Here is a 26,876-nt window from a genome sequence, read left to right on the forward strand (position 1 = left end):
CTTACTTCTGGCTCATTTGGACTTCTGATCGGTCTGCATATAGACAGGCAGGCTGCTGCTCTTCTGAAATAGCTGGCAAGTTCTTCTTGACATGTTCCGTGCATGCAGATCGAAGACATTTGATTTTGATGTTTTGGCTTCATGTGAGGATTAGTGAGAAAGATTCACCGATCTGAAAGTTTTAGAACAAGATTCCCTGATTACCTGAGGGAGCTGGCTGTCCTGGTCATCAATGGCCGATTGGACAATCGAGGGGCCCAATAGTTAACGGCTCGGAAAACTGTCTAACCTCGGTGAATGATGTGAAGAAGTTTGGCTTGCTTTGACCATTGATTTCATTGTCCACCAATGGGGTACTGTAGTAGATGATGTGGTAGTTGTGTTCGGAAGTCCTACTGGTCAAGAGTGAGGTTAGACACGTCTGGATGGGTCAAAATTGCAGTTTGCCCCTCTTTGTGAGCAACTGGGCAGACGTTCGTCAGCACTCGCAGGGTGAAGTCCATCTGACGTTTGAGTATTATAGCTTGTTTAAGTGATTTAATGCCATTGTCTGTGTAGGAGGAGCATCTAATTACCCTGTTGTGCAGGAAGCTTTTACCAGTTTGGTTACCCGTGTGAATAACCATTGGTTGTGAAAAAAACTTCCACTTGGGGTTTTGATGGTTGAACCGGAATTGTAGATACTTTCTAGACCCTTGGTAGATTGGCATATGCAGATTTCGTAAATCTATGCTTGCCAGAAAGTTGCTCTGTTCTATCAGCTACTTCATCTGCAGAAGGTGGGGATTCTGCACTTCTCTGTCTTCAATAAGTAATCATTGAGGAACTTCTTCATATTAGTCAGGAATTTTCGGATAAATTATATTCTTGGGAGCCAAGTGCTTCTTTCAATAGAAGTAGCACCGTGGTTTAATGGAATGGTTAATCTATTTCTCAAGATTTTGGCGATGAATGGGTCCTCAGAAGGTCCCAGTCTTGTCAAATTCCTTGTCTATGTACATGTAGTCAGGTGAGTCTGATGATGAGATCTGGCCGGAGAAAGACTTTTGAATTGTGATATCATTGCTTTGTTGATGGATCTGGAGACTGTGAGGTCCAGGAAGACTCGTCTGTTAACAGTATCAAATTGAGCAAGCTGGGAAGACCCTGGTAGCTTGGCTGTTGAGTAAAGTTGCTCCACTAGGCGGTAAGGTGAAAGAGGACGACCCTTTGCTGGGGAAGTTATGGGTAATCTGTCTGCAATCCAAGTTAACAGGTTGATTGATTGATGTTGGCCCTTCATGGTGTGAATCTAACCCTGTTGGCACTAACCAAGTCAACAGGCCTGACCACCCGACAAGCATATCGCCTTTTATGGCAAGCATGGGTTGCTGAAGTCCTGTTCTACCCCGGACCTTCACGGGTCAGAAATGAAAGTAATTAAGGAATAAGTCTGAGTCAGGATAAGGTATAATTTGCGTGTTTGCGCTAAATTAATTTTAGATATTTACCATTAAACAATAAAACATATTAAGCATGATTTGTACCGAAAAAAAACGACTGCTCTCTTGCGAAGTATCCCCCTTGCTTGCCCTTGAGCCATACATAAAGTTGGGGAATACTCACATAGATTTTGATGATTAAAGAGACTTTGGCCGAATATTGTTCATTCTCAGGCAATTTTAATCAAATAAATCCCAGACATACACACATCTTCTGAAAGATTCAGTGGTCAAAAAGGGGTGTTCATTGGTTCAAAATACTGTGTACCATGATAAAATTATGAATTTCTTCTCTTTCCATGAACCTTTGAATCGCCATTCTTGAAACGTATGAGTGTGTAATGAATTGCAATACAAAGGATTGAATGAGAAACACTGAAAATAGTGTGTCAAAGTTTATGTACTGCGCATGCGCACAAGATGCAAAATTTGAGGTGCCTGCATATCTGAAATTACTGTAGAAATGTTCTTTTTATTGACGAACAATTTTGGTGCTTTTATCACCAAAAGCACAATTCATATGAATACACTTTATTGTTCGCTCCCCAGCGCGATGTAGCTTGTGTGCTGCCAGGTATTGCTAGAGAGAGACTCAGCGACAGAAAAGTGAGAGCGCGATTCTCTGTGATGAGGCTCCATCCTTTGTCGTGCCAGAATCCTGGGTTCGAATCCCAACCCGCTCTTGGTATATATCTTAGTATGTAAGGGTTCACAGGGTCCTGTCCAAACGTCGGGGACATGCATCTCGTCGGTGGGGTAGCCTAGTGGTACAAGCGTTCGCTCGTCACGCCAAATAAAGAGTGAATGAGCTTAGTTTTACGCCGCACTCAGCAATATTCCAGCTATAAGGCGGCGGACTCTAATCGAGTCTGGAACAGACAATCCAGTGATCAACAGCATGAGCATCGATCATCGACCATTTCTGGTGTCCCCAGCCGTGTTGTTCTGGAATGTGGCAAAGCGCGACGCAAAGCCATACTCAGTCCCATCTCAATCTGACACGAGATTTAACTGAAACACTGTTGTAGATTTTGTTTGCTATCCTTTTCAAAGAAGTTCCTAAAAGTAGGTTTTAACACCACGTTTAACAGCTTGTTTGAAAATATTCACATTGGAACTGTACCCAGCTCACTCACGATATTACGACGAATGTATTTTAGCAAAACAAGTAGTTGTCAGCCTAATCTGATTTAAGCTTCATGTGCTTCTATATAGGTTTGTCAGACAGTCACTGAAAGAGATATAGCATAAGAGAAAAACATCTGATTTTAGAGCTTTTACCGTTTGGCTAAAAGCGGACCGATGAATTGCAGTCTAACCAGAAAAACTAACATACATAAAATACTCCACGAAACGCTGATCATAATCAAAACATCAAACCAACTCTGAGTTTTTTTCAGAATGTGGGTCCCCAAAATAAAAAAAAATGTCAAACTCTATCATTAAAATGACCGTTCACTGCGTGTTACGAGGGACGAGTGCAGAGAAAGGGACAGCCAGGTGTTCAAGAAATACGTGCACAAGTTATTTATTCATTAACCCGTGCCGTGCCGTCTCCACCCTTTCTCGCATACTTACTGCAAGTCAAGAGAGGTATAATCGCCACCCTAGGCAGGAGAGGAAAGAACAGCTACGTGACTCAGGCTCTTGAACACCTACTCTGTCTTAATCAGCACCCGCCTAATCTGGTCAACGAAAACATCAAGGCAAACCACAAGCCAATAGACAGACCGCCACGTCATCTATCAACCCCATAATGAGCATATCATACATCGATAACACCAGCCACCATATCCGCAGACTACTGAAAAAGCAAGCCAACATATGCTGTGTTCCAGACAGGCACACAAATTCAGCATTTCTACAAGCCAGTCATATACCAGCCACGAGCAACAAACAAGACCATTCAGACGTTGTCTTTCTCATTGCAAGTGTCGTGACACGTACATTTGGGAAATGTTCCCGCCACCTAAACCTGAATATCAACGAACATCAGACATCTGTAGAGAAAAGCATCCAAAATCAGCCATTTCCGGCCACACCCAAGCCCATCCAACCATCCACTGGAACAACACCGGCGTCCTTGACGACGTCCGGTCAGATTACATGATAAGAAAACTCTTGGAGGCAATCAACGTCAAACGACTCGGTCCGACAATCAACCGACATCTAGGTTATTACTTCCTGACGGCTCACGATCAACTAGTCAAGCCAAATCAAGAATAACCCACCCTTTGCCCAAATGGTTTCAATCATCTCTGTAATCACAACAAGATTCAGTATGTCAACATACTGCAGATACCTAAATACCCTTATGTTTATATTGCTCCTTGCTGCATATGTTGTGCGTCATATGCTTGGTAACGGTGTTAGGATCAAAGCCGAACTTTATTTCAATAAAGACGTTGTCTATTCGTAAAAGAGTGTTCCTCTCCGGTCCCGGTTATTTCAGCGGGGTGGAAAAGACCGAACCAGTTCATGTTTAAGACTAGTACTGAAATCTCTCGTGCTCGCATATGCTGCGGAGCGGTGGTGTGGCCAGGTGGTTCAAGCTTTCGCTCGCCTCGCTCGTTACACCGGAGGCCCGGTTTCGATTCCCCACATGAATACAATGTATGAAGCCCATTTCTGATGTCTCGGGCTGTGATAAGCGGCGTAAAACTGAACTCACACATACGTGATACTGACAAGCCTAGAAACTGGACAGGCTGGGGGTATAGATGTATCCTGTTTGCATGTCGTTTTACGTCGCACTCATCAGTTACCAGCTGTGTAACAACGACCTGTAAATAATTGCGTCTGGACCAGACAATCCAGTGACTGACATCATAAGCGTCAGTCTACATAGATCAGTTGGATACGATACGTGTTAATCGAGTCTGCGAGTTTGACCATCCGTTACCTTTAGTCGCCTATAACGACTAGAATGGACTTTTAAAGTCCGTATGTAATTCAGATCTTCGTGATTCAAACAGGGAGATCAACCACCACCGCCGCCGCCTTGACATAGCTGGATATCGTTACAAGTGGCATAATACCACTTACTCACTCACAGTATTTATGTCAAGATCAGATATAGTGCCTGTAATGACTTCAAAGCAAAATGTTAAAGAAATTTGTTTGTCGTTTTGCCATATTTCGTAAACAAAATAATAATAATATTTAATGTTTATGCGCTGAAGTTTCTACTTGATTCGTCTGTATCTGGTTCCGTTTCTAGCCATGTGTGACATTATTGAAATAATATCAAAAGCAGCGTAAAACCATATTCAGCCATTCATTTGGAGAGCACAAGCAGCCATTAAGCCTTTATTGCAACGCACCTCTTTGCCTGCTAAAGAATAAAGAACGAACCGCTGTTTACGAGATATGTGACCTGTGCAATATTTGACTATTCGCATAATATTCCAGATTGCCTCATCGATCTTATGATATCGCTGATTGATGATATCACGCAACACATTTCCCGCACACAAGGAAGCCGTGCAAGGCGTTAACAGTCTCGGCAAACGTCTTGTGTTCTTACACCGTTTATTTGTCTTTCGGGAACCGAGATTAGAGTTATCTGCCCATGATATGCCCAAATGTCGCTGATGACCAATTCGTTGTCACCTGATTTTCGGTAAGTGATATATTTTGCCTTTATTCTCACATTTCAACAGTCAAATGGTCATTTGTTTGGGAAAATGCATTCTATGTTTTGTGATTACAAGCATAATTATATGACATCTGTAGAGTTTATCTTTGATATACCAGCTAAGCAAACCATTGCTAGTGTCAATAAGTATACACAACACCTAATCAACTAATGCTCGTCAACTTTCACACTTGTAGCCAAATCAGCCTGAAAATCATTTATCCAAATTTGGAAATCAAAAACAACATCACTCCACAAACCATTGTTTATTCTATTTTTTATAGCTTGTTTTGTGACGGTTTCGAATGCCTTTTATTCAAGAAAGTACGTATGTGATCACAGTGTGAATAGACCTATACATACTTTCATAGTAGGTGTTACAGGGAAGACAGCGCTGAACAGACACTTTCATGTTTATGGTTTTTACTATTTCATAATTTAATAATATTTAAATATTTGACAAATTAAGATATGAGTAGGAAATATGTGAACGTCGTAGAAGCTTGACCTCTTTCTACATAATGCTAACGTACAGTTTCATATGAAACATGCTGAACATAAGAAGTTTCTGAAAATTCTGAAATTCTGAAATTCTGAAATAGCTGAAATATTGCTGAGTGCGGCGTAAAACTAAACTCTCTCAAAAGATAAATTGTGTCTGGACATGCTTTCCTTGCATTCTCTTCCCACAGTGGTTACTTGTCACATCTTCCTACGTAACCTCTGTTCTAATACGACCCTTTCATGGTGCGCGTGTTCAAGACTCGTGATTGGAGGCAATCGGATTTAGTAGTGCAATCAGCGACCTTGTTTCAAAAGCGATCGTTCGAAAGATCTCGGTAAGTTCCGGATGCATCGTGAAAACTAGAACTTCCAGAGCGCGATAGTCAAATGTTTCTTCTAGACAGAACTCAGTCATGTCACTTTTGTTTCTCTACATTGCTTGCATTTGACAAGTTGAATCTAAGTCGATGTAACACTTGCTCTGATTGGACAGAAAAAAAGGGAGATAAATCTGCTGCCATTTTTCGCCGCTAGGGGATTTTATGAGAACCGAGAAATATGGCCGTCTTAGCGCAGAGGTTCGTAGGAAGATATGGTTCCTCTGTGGGAAGAGAATGGCTTTCCTCGATGCCGCCTACAGTATCAGTGCGTGTTAGTTTGATTGCTGCATTAGTGTGTCCGTTATCAACTGGTAGTATAAGAATAAGTCGATATTTGTTGGGTTTCGTATTGATGTTGAAATACTTGACTATAATATTAAACCTATTAAACTTTACTTGGTTGTAAACAGTCGCTGAAACACCGCAAACCGAAGCTACAACATCTCTATGACATCCTTATCAAATACAGCAATATCTAATAGCCATTTGGTTTATTTCAAGTTACAATCAAACAAGTTTGTATATGTTCTTGTGATAGCCAGTGTTGCTGCGGTTACCGTATCTATTCATCCATAAACACTGCATAACCCGTTATTTTCCATTATTGCTATGTGCATGTATGCACGTACACACGCGCACACACGCACACACACGTGCATACATTCATTCACATTTGTTTCAATCTAGCCCTTCTGAAACTGTGTCCATAAGCTAGACTTATCAATTAGTCGTACGTTTGCCAGTTGAATGTACTAATTAGTGAAGGCCCTAACGGATCGTTCAGCAGCAATCTATGGAACATTGATGGGTTGTTTGTCTGCCACAACAAAGTGTATATTGACTTTGCTCTCAATTATTAGTCATTAAAAGGGTTTGTTATTCGCGTTTGTCGATACAAGGAATACCAGAAGTCAGTGAATGACATCTGAGCAAAAAGGCACCCATAAAGATCCTAAGATTACCCACAGCTTTGCCGTAAAGGCTGGATGAACATCCACAACATAGCGGACTAGGGTCCATGATGATCCGGGTTAGAAGGCAGTAACTCGTGATCGGGTGGTCAGACTCTCTGGCTTGGTTGACACACGTCATCGTATCCCCAATACAAAGATCAGTGATCATACTGTTGATCACCAGATTGTCTGATCCGGACTCAATTATTTACAGACCGTCGCCATATAGCTGAAATACTGCGGCGTTAGCAACAACCAACCATCCAACCACCCAACCAACCTTGGCGGAAGGTGTTTATTTCAGTGTTTGTTTTGGGAGATACTTTTGATCCGGATGATGTTCATTGACGTGTGCAGAAAGGTCACATGTTACTTTGATCTTCCATCCTATAAGTATGATTCGATGACCACCTTGAATAGGTCGGTACATACATAGTGATATATTTTCATATGAACAGTAACACAATGTTTGCCATCCAGGCCGAAGGTAACCAAGATGGCACAATGTGACAGAAGCGAGCAGTCTTTTGCCGGGGTCTTGGAGATCAACTTCAAGTCTCAGTTCTGTTACGCCGACCCCATCTCCTCCCGAGGCAAGACGTTACAGATGATAAGAGTGCTCACCCTCATCTTTATACCCCTGGCTGGGGTGCTGGGATTTGCTGCCAATCTCATGGTAAGTGACATACCGCTTTATCTTACCTCGCTTTCCGATTGGCTGTTATTTTCAATGTACCCCGCTTACATGTGAGGTATATTGCAATATAATTCATTCACTACTTCGTTGTAATTACCTTTTTATCTCGAATAAAATTAAATGACACATGATGCACGGAAATAATTGATGTTTCAGCGAATGGACACTTTCACAGTTATGCTATCCCACCACACGACCATAAAGAACTTGTGTGCAATTGATGACTGGGATTTGTTTGCCTCAGTAATTTGTGGAAAAAAATACTGAAATACTGCGACAGTAGTGAATGAATGAATGAATGAATGAATAAATGAATGTATGATTGACTGGCTGACTGACTGACTGAATAAATAAACGTGTGTCTTATACGACATTGACAATATTGGTGTTACTTGTAACTGACCACTGTAACACTGACTCTGTAATTTGACGTTTTGACTTTAACCTTTTCAGATTGGTGCTATCCAGACGACAAATGATCTCCACACCATCCAGAAACAACTGGCCAAGGCACAGGCTATAGGCAACCTCGTCCACATCGTTCAGATGGAGAGAGCTGATGTAGTGCTTTCCATGAGGACAGTGAACTACTCCTTCATTAATGACATCTACAACAGAACGGATAGGATGGCAATAGAGCAGGACATCTGGCCCATGTGTGGTTACAGTAGTGGCGTGGGATTCACAGAAGTCTTGCAAAAACACCGCTCCCATCTGAAGGACGAAAATAACACAAGCCACAAGGAAGTGATGTTTTACAACAAAATCAACCAGTGCTTCATCTTCCGTCTTCTCGAATCCTCCAGAGAAATGACACATGGGTCAATCTGGCAAGATATGATGGCATACAAGATGGTCATCAGAGCCAAGGAGAACATTGGCATTGTTGTTGCGTTTGGGATAGTTTTCTTCGAGAACGGTTCTCTGAACTACGAGGACTACATCTCACTTCGACAGAACACAGCTTTAGCTGAAGATCATATAAATACGTTCAGAAGGTATTCCAAACATGCCAACGATCTTTATGGCGAATATAACATGTCCAACTCTAATGTGTTCGCCAACATTGCCAATTTTAGTTCCATGTGGTTGTCGAATAACTTTACGGATTACTCGAAGGATGTGAGTGCTACGTTCCGCGACACTACCTTTGAGTATCTGGATCTTCTGAAGGACCTCAGTTTGGAGATAAAAAGCGATATAAACTTTAGAATAAAAGAGGAAACGGATGCGTCTGAATTGTTCCTAGCTGTGGCCATTCTTGCCTTTGTGATGGTCATCGTCCTCACGCCTTTACTGGTCTGGTTGATGCACAGGCTGACCACGTCCATACAGGAATACGCCCTGGATGCCTCAATGAAGTCACGCCAGCTTAACATTGAGAAGCAGAGGTCAGACAATTTGCTGTACCAGATGATGCCTAAGTCCGTAGCTCAACAACTCAAGATGAACAAGGCAGTGAACGCGGAATATTTTGACAGCGTCACCGTTTACTTCAGCGACATCGTGGGGTTTACGACCATCTCGGCCCAGAGTACGCCTCTCCAAGTCGTGGCGTTCCTCAACAAGCTGTATCATTTTTTTGACAATTGCCTTGACCGTTATGACGTGTACAAGGTTGAGACTATTGGCGACGCATACATGGTGGTCAGTGGCCTGCCGCAGAGGAACGCATCACGTCACGTGACCGAGGTGACCTTGATGGCTCTTGAACTGCTCATCGGGGTCAAGGACTTTCGTATTCCGCATATGCCCGAACAGGGTCTGAATCTGAGGATCGGAATCCATACAGGTGAGGCAGAATGTGCTTGTGCGCGTGCATGTGCATCACTAGAATCCGACGTTTAGCGTTCGCTCGTCTGGCTAGGTCTTATGTTGACATAATACACTGCATGAAAGTTTTTACGTTCCTGGGGCTCCTTGCACGAAGCAATCTTAACTAAGGTTAGTCTTAACTCCCATTCTTTAACACTGCGCTAAGGTTACGTTAGTGACTTTCGATCACCTTAGTGTTGACTTGAGCTCTGGCCTAGATTTTCGAAGCTCTCTTGTCGCTAAGGTAGTCGTAGTTTAATGTTAATGTATGATACGACTATCTTAGTGCTAAGAGAGCTTCGAAAGTCTAGGCGCTGGTCATTGGTCATCAGTCACAGGTTTGTCCGGTCCAGTCGACTGCCGCTGGATATATCTGAGACAGTCGTGTTCGTCATAAGAAGACGTACTGTGACCGAAGCCCAAAGCAACATTGAGTATGGATTTACGGCGTCGTCTTTTTGCAGTATTCCAACTAAATCAAAGCCGGGATTTACTCATTGTACTTTTGCTCGGTGCATAAATGGAACTTTTCGTCATGAAAAGCAAACTATTTAGCCACTAGGCTACCGCACCCCCCCCCCCCCCCCACACACACACACACACACACACAAAATTATGTCACATGTCACATAAAACAAACGCTGTGTGATACTGATATATAGTACACCACAAAACACGAAACTCGATTTCGAAATTGGAAATCCTACTCAATCTCTCTGCGGGCCATGTGAGTATGCTTGCATAACTGACTTCCAGTACAGGCAGACTTGCCTGATTATGGAATATTTAGACTTGATCAGGTAGTTATTTGCTCTGACATGTCCCTCTCATTAGGATCCTATTGATGTCCAAATAATCTATACTATATATTAAGTTTTACAACATCGCCCCACTGAGAGCATTGGCACGGAATGTCAATCTACTTGTACACGTTCATCATTTGCGTGCTTGTTAAGAAAATGGGTGATTATGTTGAGTATGTTTGGGTTTTTTTTTGGTTTTTGTTTTTGTTTTGTTTTTTTTAACTTGGACATAAAACAGCAGCCGCGGCACAGTTACCTACTGACAACGACAACAACACCAAATAATGGAAAACCCTATTATTTGGCGTGTCGTCTCACGGGCAAATTATCAGAATGAGAAATATGTTTATTGATTAGTAAACGGATCCTTTCAATTACATGTTAGGTAGTGTTATGCAACGTAATCGAACACATAAGCTGTTTTTACCATGTACGTGCACCATCGAGTGAAAATGAAGCATCAGTCTACAGAATTTCTGCAGCTAAAGCAAAGTGGTTTGTTTGCACAGAAACTTGAGACAAACCTGTTATATTTTGGATTAAAATCACAACAGCTTACTGGTTGGAGACGAAGCACGGAGCTAAGATAACGGTTTAAAAAGTAAATGATCTGGCGGACTGGGGTGACTGGGATTATAGTAGTTAGTGTGTTCACCGATGCAACGAACACCCTGCACCCACTACAATCTCTGGTAAATGAAGCCACATATTAGATCATATTATTAATGGAAAAAACAGAACAAAACGAAAAAAAACGATAAACGATCGGTTAAATGTGCTGATGCTGTTTCCAGTCAGGAGCCGTGTTTCATCTTCAAACATCGATTTAATGTCTGCTTGAGAAAAAAATGCATGGCCACGTTCCAATAAGTTCAGATAATGATCCTCTTTGGCGTTGACGACTATGGACAAATATGTCTGCAAATCACCTGTCTCTAAATGATACATAGGACGGTTCACTCAAACATTGTATTTATGTTCCCAAAGTTACTTCACTGACAGAAATTACACTGATTACTGCGAGAATGAATCTATATTTACTAAAGTCATACCTACGTGAGCTTTAGAAATCATAGTCAGGGTGTGTGTATTGACGATAGATGCAACACTTATTCCGGGCGTGAACATCAATAACTGAGCTGGTCACGTTGTAGATACATGTGCTGCACTTTTATGTTGAACTGTTATATAACTTTCGTGTGATAACCTGGATATTGTCATCATAGCGACGAGGCCCCGTTCCTCAAGACGATCGTAGCACTGCGATAGTTGTAAGTCAATGTTAAAGTATAGGAGTTACGACTGTCCTAACGCCACGATAGCCTTGCGGAACGGGGTCCCCTCAGCTTTGGTAACGAAGCTGTGGTCTCTAGAATACCCTCCCGAATTGAATTTCGATCAACTTCTCTATTTCATAAAACATTACTACCATCTGGAAAATATATTTTTGGTTAAGATCATTTAGATTTCAAAAGAAAATGGTCATGTCTTTTTCAAAATGATTCAGTCACCAAACTGATATACAATGTAGTGAGTTTCTCTACGCTGCAACCTGCACTTTCCCTATCTCTCTCATCATCTCTCCTCTCCATCTTTGTCAAAAGAAAATTACTTATACTGTGTATGAAATGCGAGATACAAAAAAGAAAGGAGAACAACGGAATACAGGAAAATGAAACATATATATATTCCGTCATATGTTACAAAACAGACGAGGCCCGAGACGTGCCACAGATTCTCCATTAGGGGCATGTAAGGGGTCATCACCGGCCAGGTCATCGTTCGCCTTTCCACGCTTTGATCGCTAACTTGACACGATGTGATCTGGCAACGTGAACATGCCTAAATATTTGCCGATAATAATGGGGTTCGGAACAACGAACGGACGTAAAATTTCGCAGCCATGCATATAACTGACCTGTGACATTTATGATACCCCTGTCATGTTGGCTGTCGTGTGTGGCACTGTTCCACATTACGACTTGATACCATAAATTCGGTGGGATTAATGCATTGAAAGTGTACCAGTATGCTTCAAGGACCTGTTGCTTTCGAACCAGTTGATCTATTTGAGTAAAATAACTGGATATATGATGAAGAACACTGTCCAACAACACTCCTAAGTTTAGTTCGTGTCACCAGTCTAGAAACTATGTAGGCTTTGCGACTTTTTGACCAACCCTCGTACATTGAGGTGATAGTTTTCGAGCTGTTGATTGTTGGGACTTATTGCCCACCACTCGCTAACAGTCAAGAAATTACACTCGATATACCAAACATTTGGACAGCATGGGACATTGACGTATCGACGGCTGTAGGTTCATTAATATACTCTCTTGGATACATATTTAGTGATTGCACCAGTGACTTATGATCTTCTGCAGATTCTAGTAACATGAAGATCCGGGTTAGAATTGATCTTCCGTAACCCATACTTGTCGAATGGACTAACGGGATTGGATGGTCAGGCTTGCCGACTTGGCTGACACATGTCATCGTATCATAATTACATAGGCCAGTACTCTTGATGTCAATGAATGTTCCCCTAGTTTTAGAGCGTAGTATATGACATAGAGAGACTGCATTTCCGTGTTAATTTACTTCGTTACTTTATGTACGATATCTTACAATATTGAAACTATATGTTAATTAGCATCTTCGATTTGAGACAGGTGTGTTTCTGAATGTCACGTTTTGAAGCAAAGGCATATACATGTGACTCGAAAAGTCTGTTCGTCGGTAGTGCGATGTCGCAGTAATAGCATCTGTCAGAAGAATGAGATATTAGAGTTTCGATCTCCAGACTAGGTCGTACTTGAATACGATGGAATATTGTTGTTGTCTAGCACCGGTTTCCTTAATCAAGACCTGGCCGGCTCGGAGTTCAATATGCGGGAGCTGAATCTCCCTCAGTGGCTTTACAACCAGCCGCACTAACAAAGAAGCACCTCTTGGATGTCATTATGAGATGAATACACGTGTTGTGATCTAAACGCGAAGTCCAGTCCACTCCAGCCTAGGTTTCGACAAATGAGCACTATTTACTTGCCTGAAGGACCATTTTCCACATGGACTGCCAGTTTCTCAAATTCACCAGCCTGATGGTAGCGTTAAAATTTAGACATGTATTGGAAAATATGTTGTGAGCAGGTAGTTTTTTAAAGTATTGGTCATAGCTGGCAAGTTTGGCAAGAAACTTGGGGGAGGGGTGGGGGGTGGAGGGTTGAGGTGTTTCCTATCCTGAATGCAGCTTGTAGGGTCTTGCCTAAAGACTAATATGTCATTCACCGTCTTCAACACGCAGTTTCTTCCCTTTTGTGCCAGGATCCGTTTCACATCTCAGTATTCCTGGCTTGACTGGTTATGTTCGTATATTTAATGGCGCACTCAGTAACACTCCGGTTATATGACGGCGGTTTGTTAACGGTTCTGACAATCCGGTGATTGACAAAATTACCACTTATCTGGGTAATTTGGATGCACTGCCATACGACTATGACGCCAGCAAGCCGAGTCCATTAGTCGCCCCTCACGACCAGCATACACTGCCAAAGATCACTTCCAACCCGGATGTCTGACGGTAAATTGTGGTGTCTACAGTTATAGTTTAAGAATGTATGGGTTAGTGACAGTTGCTGACTTCAACTGAAGTTGAAGCAGCTGGTTTCAGGAAACGTAAGTGGATATTGTCAGGTTATGTATATGTGCACAGATGTCTGATCCGCATTTATCAATACGCCAAATGCGTTAAGAAGACTATCAAGACCTACACAACGGGTGTTTTCAAGAGTACAAAGTGCTTGATATGCATGGTACAACCCACAGTCTTCCTTTCTTTTTTTAACTGAGAGACAATTAAATTATCTATATACTATTGTATAGATTATTGTGATGTATGAGTGAGTATGGTTTTACGCCGCTTTTAGCAATAATCCACCAGTGTCATGGCGGGAGATAACAGAAATGGGCTTCACACATTGAACCCATGTAGGGAATCGAACCCGGGTCTTCGGCGTGACGAGCGAATGCTTTAACTAAACAACCCTTCCACTCCACCAGAAGTATGAACAAATAGGCATTTATGAATATATCAATAGTCGATACCACCCCTTCACCTCAAAATAACCTTAATACACACATGAAAATATATAGTGATGTGTGCCTAAGTACAGAAGTTGATAAACATATAGCCAAAACGCAAGCGACATCTCGGTAACGCTATCGCTTTAAGAAAGTCGTACAACATGTTTCCTCGTGCTATGAGAAAATGAACGTGAAGAACCTGGGTATGAAACAAATGTTTTTGCCTGTTTCCTTGCCTCTTAACAAAGTCTCATTAAAGTAATAGTGAGAAAGAGCAATAGGTATGGCAACAATGGATGCCACGGCTGACCCAGAAGTAGTGAGAGCGAGCCATAGGTATGGCAAATATGGGTGCCACGGCTGACCCAGGAGTAGTGAGAGCGAGCCATAGGTATGGCAAATGTGGGTGCCACGGTTGACCCAGGAGTAGTGTGAGCGAGCCATAGGTATGGCAAATATGGGTGCCACTGAAGCCTATTTTGCAAAAACGTTTGTCTGCATTCCCATGACAATTTCAAGATTGTCCCAGTGGTACAAAACAACAGGGTGAACCCAGGGCAGGACATGAAGTGGACGAGCTCTTATCGCCAGCGGAAGAAAGGATCGCTACATCCACATCCATAACCTGCAGAATCGACTTTTACGGCAACGTCACCGACATCAACGGCACTGGCTCGCTACGTCAGCATGTGGACAAGATTGGGAACAGGTGGAATCAGAGCTCGGCTTCCCGTGGCCTTGAGGTGACTCTACTTCTAAAATGGCAAGTGCGAAATTGGCCATGGGTGACTTTTCAGTGATCAAAGTCGAATTTGTTTGTTCTGCAATGATGGCAGGGAAATGGTATGTAGGTGAGCGAGTGGCCTCAGTTCGTGTTCGTGAGGTTCATCCTTACGTAATGTTACTGGGCGGCATTTGTGGAGATGAGAAGACGGACTTGGTGATAATCCAGGGAAATCTAATCGCAAACGAATACAGGCGTCAAGTTTTGTAACCAGTTGCACTGCCGTTCTTTAACAATCGGCCACGAGGGACGTATCAGCATGACAACGCAATACCCACATTCCAAGGGCCACTCGGATATGAATCCTATTGAACATTTATGGGACGAGTTGGACAGACGACCGTGACGTCACCAACACCCTCCACAAAACGTTCAGGTTGTCTCAACTGGCACTGACAGAGGAATGGAACAGTATCTTCGGTAACGTCGTAATGCTTGACAACGTCCATCAGCGTGCAGGGTTGTACTGATGCCGCTGGAGGTGACACGCGATTTTGAAGTTGAAATTATGACATAATTAAAGCTCAGTTAACACGAGAATGTCATTGTTTTTTTCACACATTGACAAAAATGGTAAATTCTGTCCTGGCCGTGTTTGGCGCTTGATAATTTCAAACATGTGAAGTCATTCTCTTGCAATGTGCAAATGTTGAAATGTGTTTGACACATTCATCAAATAATAATTTAAAAAAATCTGAATGTTCTGTTTTTTTTATATTCAGGTTGTAAAATGACCTATTCTTTGCTTTGCAAGGTCGTTTATTTCTAGAAATTTGTTCATCTTTTGTTCTCACAATACTGCCTTCCATACCTATCATGTGACCTTCTGACAACAGAGAGGGAGTTCGTGGCCTTCCCAGTCGTTAATTGTAGGGAGAGTACAATGGACATTTATTTGGGATGGCTTGGAACCCCCGGAAGTTGTCTGGTATTCTTGGAGATCAATTCCGTGTGTGTCTGACGATTGATTCGCGTGATGCGACCTCACGTGTGTGACTAGGAATGTATACCAATCCATATGTTGGTCTTGAACCACGAACTCACACAGATATGTGGATTTCATTTAGAACATCACTGCTTTGCATGTTCCAGTCTAAGGTGCAATATGAATGTCTTCTGTAGATATTTTTAAATATTTGAATGTGATTAGTTTGCATGATGGAAATATGTGTCAGTTTTGTTTTCCTTCGGAGAAATATTCCAGCATTCCACACGCAGCTATTCTACATGCATTGTGCTAAGTACCGCGTGTGATCTTACTATGCTTAACACGTACAACGTACAGATAGGTCTCTTACTAGTAACTGCTTCACGTCACGGTTGCTACACGTACACGTGCGCCTGTGATGCATGTACACAGCGAGCGTCATTGGGCCGTTATTCTGTGGCTAGTAGAAATCCACTTGGGTCAGGAAATCTATCTGGTGAATTTGTATGGGGTCATGTTCTAAATATATCACTCTTTCCGACCTGTTAAGCTATGACAAACTTTTATATGATGCAGGATTATGACCTGATAAAAGTCATATTAGCACCTTAATGATGAAACACGTGTCTACAAATTTTGGGCTAGTAAGTTATTCTGTGGGCTAGTAATTTTCATGCATAGGCAGCGCGATTAATTAGCAAAATTTGGAGACTATTTCGCACATTGCATGTACCACATACAGTTGTCCCTACACATAAATTATAGCAATACCATTTGTCTACATGTACCACATACATTTGACCTACACGTAGCAATACAATGGGCCTGCGTGTACCACATACAATTGTCTGACAGGTAGCAATACAACTGGTCTACATATACCACGTACACTTGTCCTACACGTAGCAATACCATTAGCCTTTAGGATTTGAAACCTATAAGCAGTAAAATCAGTTTGTTCTTATATTTGCAGATTTTGATTCCTTAACACTAATTTGACTTCAGGCAAAAGTAGATAGTATACTGATTAATGAAGTGTAAAGAAATAATAATATTAATACCCGGCAAGAATAATATCAGTACCCAGCACGAAGCCTAGTTTTGAATGTCCACTTGCCCTTTACCTCCATCATTGGTTCCAGCACTGACACAGGAAGTAAGCAGTTTAATGAATAGTGGACAGGAGTTCGTTTTGGTATTTTCGGGTCCGCGGCCAAATTACAGTCGATGTGAAACATAAGCATAAACATGTCGACCTAATCATGATACTATGAGAGCGCCTTGATACCAGAGCAGATGATGGCCAAGGAACAACGCCATCTTTCACTTGAACAAACAACAATGCCGTGTGCCCTCCCTTAACATACCTTCTGTGTCATTGCGTTTCTCACACTCCAAGCCTAATTTCCGACATAACGAACTCTCTAAGTCAATCTTCATTAGCATCTGTCGAGAGAAATACTTGAGAGCGTCTTTACCTGTCAGGTGATACATCAAAGACGCCGTCGCTGTCCGGGTAACAGACTAATCACTTCAGGTGTGCACGAGTGGCGTTCTTTGCATATCTCACCTGGGTCATCAAAAGATCATCTGGTGCAATGTTAACATGTATTTATCAATATGAACGCGATATATCTAACGTGTAAGGGATCATATGAGTGTTCATGTGCTACTTTATTCGCAATGTGTCTATGTTCACCCAGTATAAGATGGGTACCAAGTAGGATAGGATGACAAAAGTGACTCATGACACTTTTCACACCTCAGGAGACAGTTTGGGTTGCACATGAAACTGGGCAGTAATCTATTTATCGTTTTGCGTTATCGAGAGTATGTATGTATGCACATTTGTATGTCGCGCCCCCTCGTCAGTACCATAATGACGGAAATGACGTCACGATCACCTGCCTACGCATTACAAGCACCAGTGTTGTAATTTTATTGGACAGCAGTTTCAGCGTGGTTATATTGTCTAAAAATCTGAGATATTAATCTTAAAAGAAGATATACATCTGTGGAAGAAGGTAACCTTACATCAAGGGTACATCAGCCCATGTGCCCCGTGGGACCAGTGAACAACATATTTATCTTACCGAACACCTCATTGTTAATTTTGAACTGACTTAAGCACTGGTATCGGATCGTGCACTTCGGCGAACCTATGTGAATGAAACAATTCGAATCTTGCATTCTGCTGTTTTTCCCGCAGGTATTGTCTTAGTAAAGTCGCCGCGGTATAATTTTCCTGTTTAGCATTCACACGGACTAAATTTGAACGTTTTGTCAAAATGTATTTATTGGAATGCAAATCTTTTCGTAGCCATCCCTAGATTTTGCGGACGACACAGATTTAGAGTTATCTCCCTTCCATCGACTTGAATTCGCAAAGCACTGGTAATTTTCGTACGTCATACGCGAGTCAGTGTTATTCGAGATAAAGAAGTACAACAAGAAGTATCTTTCCTTTGTAATTACTCCCAGTTTGACTACTCAGGAATATTAACACATAATGGAGCACCCGCACGCTTAATACTGTACTGTACCATTATAACCGATTACTCCCAGTCTACACTATAATTTAATTACAAGCCAAGCTAAGCTATTCCCTCTGCCCTGATTAAAAATTAAAATGTTTGAAATATCATATTTATTAGCCAAGGAAAGGATTCTCGTATATTATATATTAAATTAAGCAGAAAGGGTGCAGTTTCATTGATTCGGTGTGGACATGATAAGTTAGAAAGCTTTGAGATCACACGTTTAGCTACTTGTAAGCACAGTGGGGTTATGCCCAAGTCGCCGTAAGCCATATAATCTGGTGTAGACATCCTTAAGCCTGCTGTCAATTTTAAGAACTTAAAAACACGCCAGCCATATTTGGTACAAATGAACAAAACTTATCTTTGCAAAGTTACACCTCGAAGCTGTCAGAACTACACATCGAGCTGTCCGTGGCACCAGTACACATGCGATGAAACACATCCTACCTCTTTGGATAAAAGGAGAATTCTCAAAAGCTGTGTATGTTGGAAAACAATCTAGTGTCTCGTTATTCATCATCTCTCCTACCGGTTACAGTATGTGATTCAACCACTTGTATTACTTTATTAAAGGCTTTGATTTAAAATCTGTTCTTTACAATCATTCCAGCTTAAACTTTGAAACGAATATGGAAATCGTGAAATGAGTGCTCACCTCCATAATTTTATCAGTCTTTCCTGCTTTTACAAAATATTAAGATATGAAACATATAACTTCGCTAAGATATGAAATATAATTGCATAATTTTGCCAATGCCATAATTTAGATTGATATGCGACATTATTACTGCTATAATGATTACACTTCCCAACAAAACTCAAACAGTGTATTAACTTGGTACAGCTATAATTGTTTATACGTGTTGGTGGAACAGTCCAACCTTAGGAAAGAACTAGACAATTCAGTTAGACAATCCAGGTATAGTCAGGGCCTAAAATTAGACGAAACAGGTTGTAATCAGTAAAGCTCAGGGGAACTAGTAACAGAAAAACACTGGACTGGATCAAGTAGTGTATTCGACGGGTATGGGTTCACTCCCATATTGCATGGCTTTCAAAACGCAAACCTCCCAAAATGCAGATAGGAAAATAGCAGACTAATTAATTGGGCCAGACTTGTCACCCCTCATTAATAAATGGCCCGGTCCACACGTTGATAAACACAGAGAACAACATTGGACTAAGTGCACATCCTTGTCTTACACCAGTGCAACAATCAAAATAATCAGATAGTTTTCTCCCTTCACCGACAACTACAGCAAACTTCATGCTGTCATATAAATGATGAAGAACACAAAATATTTTTCCATGGATACCATTTCCTAAAAGAAGATAAAGTCATTTATTTCTGTAACCGTGCCGAACGCTTTCTTGAAATCTGCGAAAGCACAGTAGAATCTGCCTTTTCTTTGAGTTATATGTCTTTCACTGGAGTGTGATGTTTTCTAACCCCACTTGGTATTCACCAGTTACACCATCATACTCGCCAAAGGTATTAACTATCTTGTTTACATATATATATGTAGGTATTACACTAGCAGCAGTCCATGGATCTGGAAATGATCTTTACACATTTACACATTATTTGTGAAAACAATAAAGAAAGGTAGGGCGCAGTCATATCCGTAATTTTCTATAATTTCTATAATTATTGTCATTTCCTGTTTACATCATGGACACAATCAGTATTCATAACTATGTACAGTAAAAATAATGTCCAATAATGTCCAATAATGTCCAGTGTCTTGGTCACAGTCATCGCGCGGTTTAATAAAGCCACGTTCGGAGTAGTCATGATGGGAATATGCCGTATTCGAGTTCTCCCGGACCAAGCTGAAGGTCACATGCAACAACAAAAAACAAAAACAAAAACAACAACACAACAACAAACAGAACAAAAACAAAACAAAAAATAACACCCAACAAAACAGACATAAACCATTCACAATTATTACTATCATTAATTTATGACACGTAATATACATTGCTGATTGTGAGTAAGAACAACGAAATTATGAGCGTACAATCGCGAATCAAAAGTGCAGTGTTTTGCACATGAATTTATTTATTTCGAAACCATGCACCCGCGAACTTAAACCCAGTTAAAGCGAGTGGGTGTGCACTCAAGTGTCTTTCGTTGGCTGGTTCATTTGGCGATACACTGAGGGCTGATTGTGTGTTTATAGAGATCATCCGTTTAAAGAATTCATACCGAAACGCCGCATTATATACAACAGAAGTTGCTATCCATAAAATATGTGTATAGAGATTCTGGTTTTTGTAAATACATGCTCTCTACATTTACGTTCGATCCAATAAACAAATCCTGAGATGGTGAACTACTGCGTGGCTGGAAACTGCCATTCGGACATGAAACTGACAATCACGGGTTTCCGTCCGATCCTGTCATCCGAGAAAAACTGATGCAGTTTGTTTAAAAACCACAAACATAACAACATGTCACGTTTACAAACAACACACCTCCCTGTCTGTGTAATTACATGTGACAGAGACAGAACTCAGATGCACGAGCCATAAATCAATGTATTTTGTTTATGGTGCATAGTCTGAGAGGTGTTAAGTTCAAATTGCATGTGGTCAATGATTGAAGTTGTTTAGTCATTAGCAGACAGTCAGGCAGACACATAGGTGTCGAGAGCACAGACTTTGAGTTTGTGTCTGTGACAGAGACGGCTTTTCACAATCAACATATTGTTCTAAATATCCACTGGCATGTATTAAAACATTCAGTTTTCCAGCTGAGCAAATTTTAACAGTGAAATTAGTATTTCTAATGCTACGCTTTCTTGAAAACTTGGTTTGCAAATCTGCAACCAAGTATGGGACCAGTGTAAAATTATTATTGAAGACCCAATATACTTGTAATCACAAGAAACATCTCTTCTTCTCCAATTTCGATCACAGCGATCATCCTTGTACTCATGACTTGCTATGTTTTTATGACTCAAATTCCCGGTTCAAGCCGCGCGAAACTAATCACTGCGTTATAGGCGCAGCGCAGCACAGCTGGTGAAACCACTTTCCACGCAAACGCTGGCATTAAATTAGTGAAACTCCGATTTCGCGGGTTTTTTAAACCTAGTTATTTTTCAACCTTGTAAGTTTACTTTGCGGTTTTAATAATTTGTTACTGTAAGTCCAAACCGAAAGGTATCAGAATCTACAAAGCTGTGCTTTGACATGTGACCTTTAAAGAATATCATCGCGTACAGCGTGTTTTGTGACAGATGCCCTTCTGAAAGAACGCTGTTGAACAGAGGACTGCAGTGACGTGGATGTGGCGCTGCCGTGCACGTACACGTCACGGAATACGTAGTCTGTAGTTAGTAAATTAATTGTGAAGGATTAGCTGTCTTCGGCTTTGGACGTATTAATCATAGATTTGTTTGTCGCTCAGACATCGTCTTCAGAAGTAATAGAAAATAGGTCAGCTGATTCATTGTCAAACACGTGAGGTACTTGGCCACGTGTCAGTTTGGTTTCAAGGCCGCTGTAAATAGTACTCGAGTTATTGTACGGTGAGTCAGTTTGTTGTGGGAAGAGGGACCAGACTCGTGCAGGTGTTTTTTTCCGCTCAGTCGTTACATCCACTGACCTACTTTAAACTTACAGAGTGAGTGAGTTTAGTTTTACGCCGCATTCAGCATTATTCCAGCTATATGGCGGCGGTCTGTAAATGATCGAGTAAGGACCAGATAACCCAATGATCAACAACATGAGCATCGATCTGCGCAATTGGAAACCGATGACATGTGTCAACCAAGTCAGCGAGTCTGACCACCCGATCCCGTTAGTCACCTCTTACCACAAGTATAGTCGCGTTTTATGGCAAGCATGGATTGCTGAAGGCCTATTCTACCCCGGGAGCTTCACGGGTCACAAATGTATAGAATTCTCAGACCGACATTCAACTAAGCGAGAGATAGCTTAATGGTTAAAGAGTTCGCTCGTCACACCGAGGGTTCGATTCTCCACATGGGAACAATATGAAAGCCCATTTCTGGTGTCCCCCACCGTGCTATTGCTGGAATGTTGCTTAAAGCGACGTACAAGTTAGCTCAAAACCACCCAAATTGCGGTACAGGTATGAACGTTACGGCTGCCATATTGCCACGAGCGTATCGTGGGAATGGGCATTTAGTTGGTCTGACAACATGTCTCCATATTTTGTTGCAGGTTCGGTCGTCGCTGGCGTAGTCGGGACGAAGATGCCGCGGTATTGTCTCTTTGGGGACACCGTCAACACCGCCTCAAGGATGGAGTCAAGCGGTGCACGTGTGTATAATCCTGTGTTCATTCAAAACGTCTGTTCACTGCTAATATTTGGGCTAGGTCAATGTAGATGCTGTTTTGTTGATTAACTCCGCACCCAGCAATATTCTAGTATATGAACATATTCATGTTTGGACCAGACAATCTACTGATAAAGAACAATATCAATCTACGCAACTGAGGTGCGATGAAAAGTCAGCCAACCGTAGTCGCCTCTTACAACAAGCATGGGTTGCTGGAGGCCATTTGAACCCGGATGTTCACGGGTCCAATGTAGATGTAGTGCTGCTCCTACACTCTATACAGTGCTCAGTATTGCATATATATCTCAGAAAGTGTGTAAAATCGTCAAGTCCTTTAATATGGTACTCTCAGCCATTCTAAAATCAAATTCTATATAAAATATAAAATGAACTATCATATTTAAATTGGCAATATATGGAAACATTGGTAATAGCGAACTCAAAGGGACCTTGTATTTGTATTTCTATACACTTGTAGTTGGGAATTTATAGTGCACAAAACTGGCCAAGGAAATTGTTCGTAGTATCCATGGTTTCGTTAAAAGCGTGTTTTCGTAGTAATTAAACATAGTTACTGTAAACACGCAAAGGTATTTATAAAGTAGTAAAATGTAACATATGTTCCATCTGGGATTACACTTTGTCAGTGAAGTACAGTTTCTGGTACCTCAGTAAAGTACAGATTCACGTACCTCGGTAAAGTACAGATTCTGGTACATCAGTAAAGTACAGATTCTAGTACCTCAGTAAATTACAGATTCACGTACCTCAGTAAAGTACAGATTCTAGTTCCTCGGTAAAGTACAGATTCTCGTACCTCAGTAAAGTACAGATTCTCGCACTTTTGTGCGGTTGAGTCCCTTCCATCTCAAAGTCAGAAACGTAATCGCCAACACTCAAAGTCAGCTCTTTAACCAACCGCGGATTCCACAAAAATGGAAGTCGCACAACTGGTAGTCTAAATCACGCACCTTGCACACCCCTCTGATAAACGTAAATTGTCACGGATGCCGATGGATATAAATAAACAATACCATTTAGAAAGTGTTCAAATGTAGCATATGGTATATTTTTTATTGACCTTTCTCAGTAAAAGTGCAAATTCCATTATGTTAGGTTGGATTCAAACCCAAACCCTCAGTGTCAGGCACCTAATCGCAGGACAGCGGTCTAACCCATTCAGACACAGCGGCTTCTACACAAATGGCGATTATATGTGACAAGCATGGTCAGTTGTCATGTAAATGGTAACACAGTGCTGATGTGTCTGTGTTTTTCAGAACCATAGAGAAGATCCCCATGAGTTATATCTTGATTGAGTTGCATCACCTGGTAAGATCAGGATCCGATTAAATGAGGAACCCCTGCTTCTTACCTTGGTTTATCAACACCTGCCCCGTTCCAAGAAATATCTGTGGCTGACGTCACTCACTCACTCACTCACTCACCGACGGTCACGTGTTTCTGTTACAGCCCAGAGGATCCACACCAGTAAGACCACGAAGGATCTCCTGACTAACATTGGAGGATTTTTCATCGAACCACGTGGCTCCATTGAAATCAAGGTCAGCCGGAACATGTGTAACCAATTCGTTTATTATCGTTATCTGTACAGATAATTGGCCGTTTGTTGCCGTTGTCTGTACAAATACTTGGGCGCCTAGTACCGTTATCTGTACAGATAACTGGTCGTTTAATTCTGGTCGTTTATTGCCGTTATTTGCTTGTATTTACATGAATTTACTTGTATTTCGACAGAACACATGTCTCGTAGTGTACAATACAGGGACAATCTTTTCTGTGTGTATGTTAGCAAGGGGTGAAATAGCCAACAAATATCCCATTGTTGAACTAGCCAGCCCCCATTAACCCGCCCGTTTCTTTGTTTTTCAGGGAAAAGGTGAAATGGAGACATTCTGGGTGACAGGGACCTCTCATCACGTTCCCAGGGGACCCTACGTCGCCCCCCTCCCTGACGTCACCAGGAACTCCTCTGTCATTGTCGATGTCACGGCACTAAATCAAGACCTTAAACCAAACGTCATGACAAAACTGTGACGGACATATTTCCTGATTTACTGCAGAACAATTTTTCACCGGTTATCACAACCCTGATCTTGACAACATCGGAGCACGAATTTCTGATAACACCGTAAGTTACCCTCACTGACTCTGTGAAAGGCGGTTTGCATCTCCCTTTCTTGTACAACCAGATGACAGAGCATTCGGAAAACATCGGGCTTTTCACGAGGGAACGACAAACTCCGAGCAGAGTATTAGGGGAACGGCGTGTTCATACATCATCGGTTCTCATAATTTGTTGCCTATACTTGAATGTTTCATATTGTGTTATGTTACCGTGGCCTGTCGCTCTTAAGGTTAGATGTCCACCGAAGTGCTATAGACCTGTTGATTCGCCAGAGCCACTTGTACCCAGCGTTACATCGGCACGGCCTTCTTGCTACACTAAATGTCCCCTTCATTTGCCAACATTGTAGCATATGAGAGAGTGAGTTTTATGCCGCTTTTAGCAATATTCCAGCCATGCCATTGTGGGAAACGCCAGAAATTAGCTTCACACATTGTGCTCATGTGGTGAATCGAACCCGGGTCTTCGGCGTGACGAGCAAACGCTTTAACCACTAGGCTACACCCACCGCCTTTGTAGCATATGGACAGCCACTATAACTAAACTTTTTTTATGTACCGCTGGATATGACTGATGGTGTTGTGTTCGGATATATATATTGCTTCAGAGATACACATTTTTCTTCTTCACAACACCACATTTACCCACTGTGTAAAACACGAAGCCATCCTGCTTTGTTTCTTGAACCAATTAATTTCCGTCTTTGTCAACGGCTCCCCAGAAATGATATCAAATGGCCAGTTTGAAATGTCGTTTGAAAAACGTATATATTGTATATTGATTTTAGTGAAAAACTTAAGTCACATTTTCATCTGTGATACCATCTGAAAAAGGCCCGTGAAGCTCCCGGGGTAGAATAGGCCTTCAGCAATCCACGCTTGCCATAAAAGGCGACTATGCTTGCCATAAGAGGCAACTAACGGGATCGGGTGGTCAGGCTCGCTGACTTGGTTGACACATGTCATCGGTTCCCAATTGCGCAGATCGATGCTCATGTTGTTCATCACTGGATTATCTGGACCAGACTCGATTATTTACAGACCGCCGCCATATAGCTGGAATATTGCTGAATGCGGCGTAAAACTAAACTCACTCACTCACCGACCATCCGAAACAGTCAGGATCTCCATCCTAACATTTTGGATCAGTAGATACATAGAGTATTTCATAACTGGAGTAACGTGTTGATACTCTGACAACATTACGTCATCTATTTAACAATGCGTGAAGCACGGAACTCCTGGTTCATCTGAATGTGTGTTTGTCTCAAAAACCTACCCTTGCACATGTGCATTTGGATAAAAAGTTGAAACTTGAATGTCAGAATGATTTATTATCTTTCAATATGAAAAAGTGAACAAATACGAAAATCTTAATCTAAGAACTTGACAAATGATCATTTCCCGTGATGCCTCTCGTATTCCAGTTGATAAAAATGCCCCAAAAAATGGACTTCACACGATAACAGTTCCAAAGAAATTACATGGCTACGATGTTGAATATTCGAGTGAATTTACAAACTGGAATATAACAATCTGGGGTTGAGAACAGATCTGTTACCGATCGACATGACCGGGCGAACTGAACGCCCGATATTACATGTTACATGGAGTTAACATCGTGCGGCACCATTACCTCGCTATAGCACGGGTCAGCACGTATAAACCGTTGATCCAAGTTGTATTTCAGTGTGACCACATCATGCATGGGAACATCTATCGCACGTCTTGTGTTTTTTTTTTGTGTGTAATAGATCCAAGAGCGTCTTGATGTACAGTTTCTTCAATAGCACCTAAGTTACCACAA

The 26,876-nt window shown here is 41.6% G+C and overlaps 1 protein-coding gene across 1 annotated transcript; it reads left to right on the forward strand.

Moving 5' to 3' along the window:
- The first annotated feature begins 5,065 nt into the window (after nt 1-5,065).
- On the forward strand, nt 5,066-26,876 carry LOC137268464 (uncharacterized). The gene is made up of 6 exons (XM_067803031.1): nt 5,066-5,103; nt 7,436-7,631; nt 8,106-9,444; nt 22,803-22,901; nt 24,395-24,486; nt 24,815-26,876. Exons 1-6 carry the CDS (start codon nt 5,066-5,068, stop codon nt 24,977-24,979), a joined length of 1,929 nt encoding a protein of 642 aa, XP_067659132.1. The 3' UTR covers nt 24,980-26,876.

Source organism: Haliotis asinina, chromosome 16 (assembly GCF_037392515.1).
Source record: "Haliotis asinina isolate JCU_RB_2024 chromosome 16, JCU_Hal_asi_v2, whole genome shotgun sequence".
In the NCBI taxonomy this organism is placed as follows: Eukaryota; Metazoa; Mollusca; class Gastropoda; order Lepetellida; family Haliotidae; genus Haliotis; species Haliotis asinina.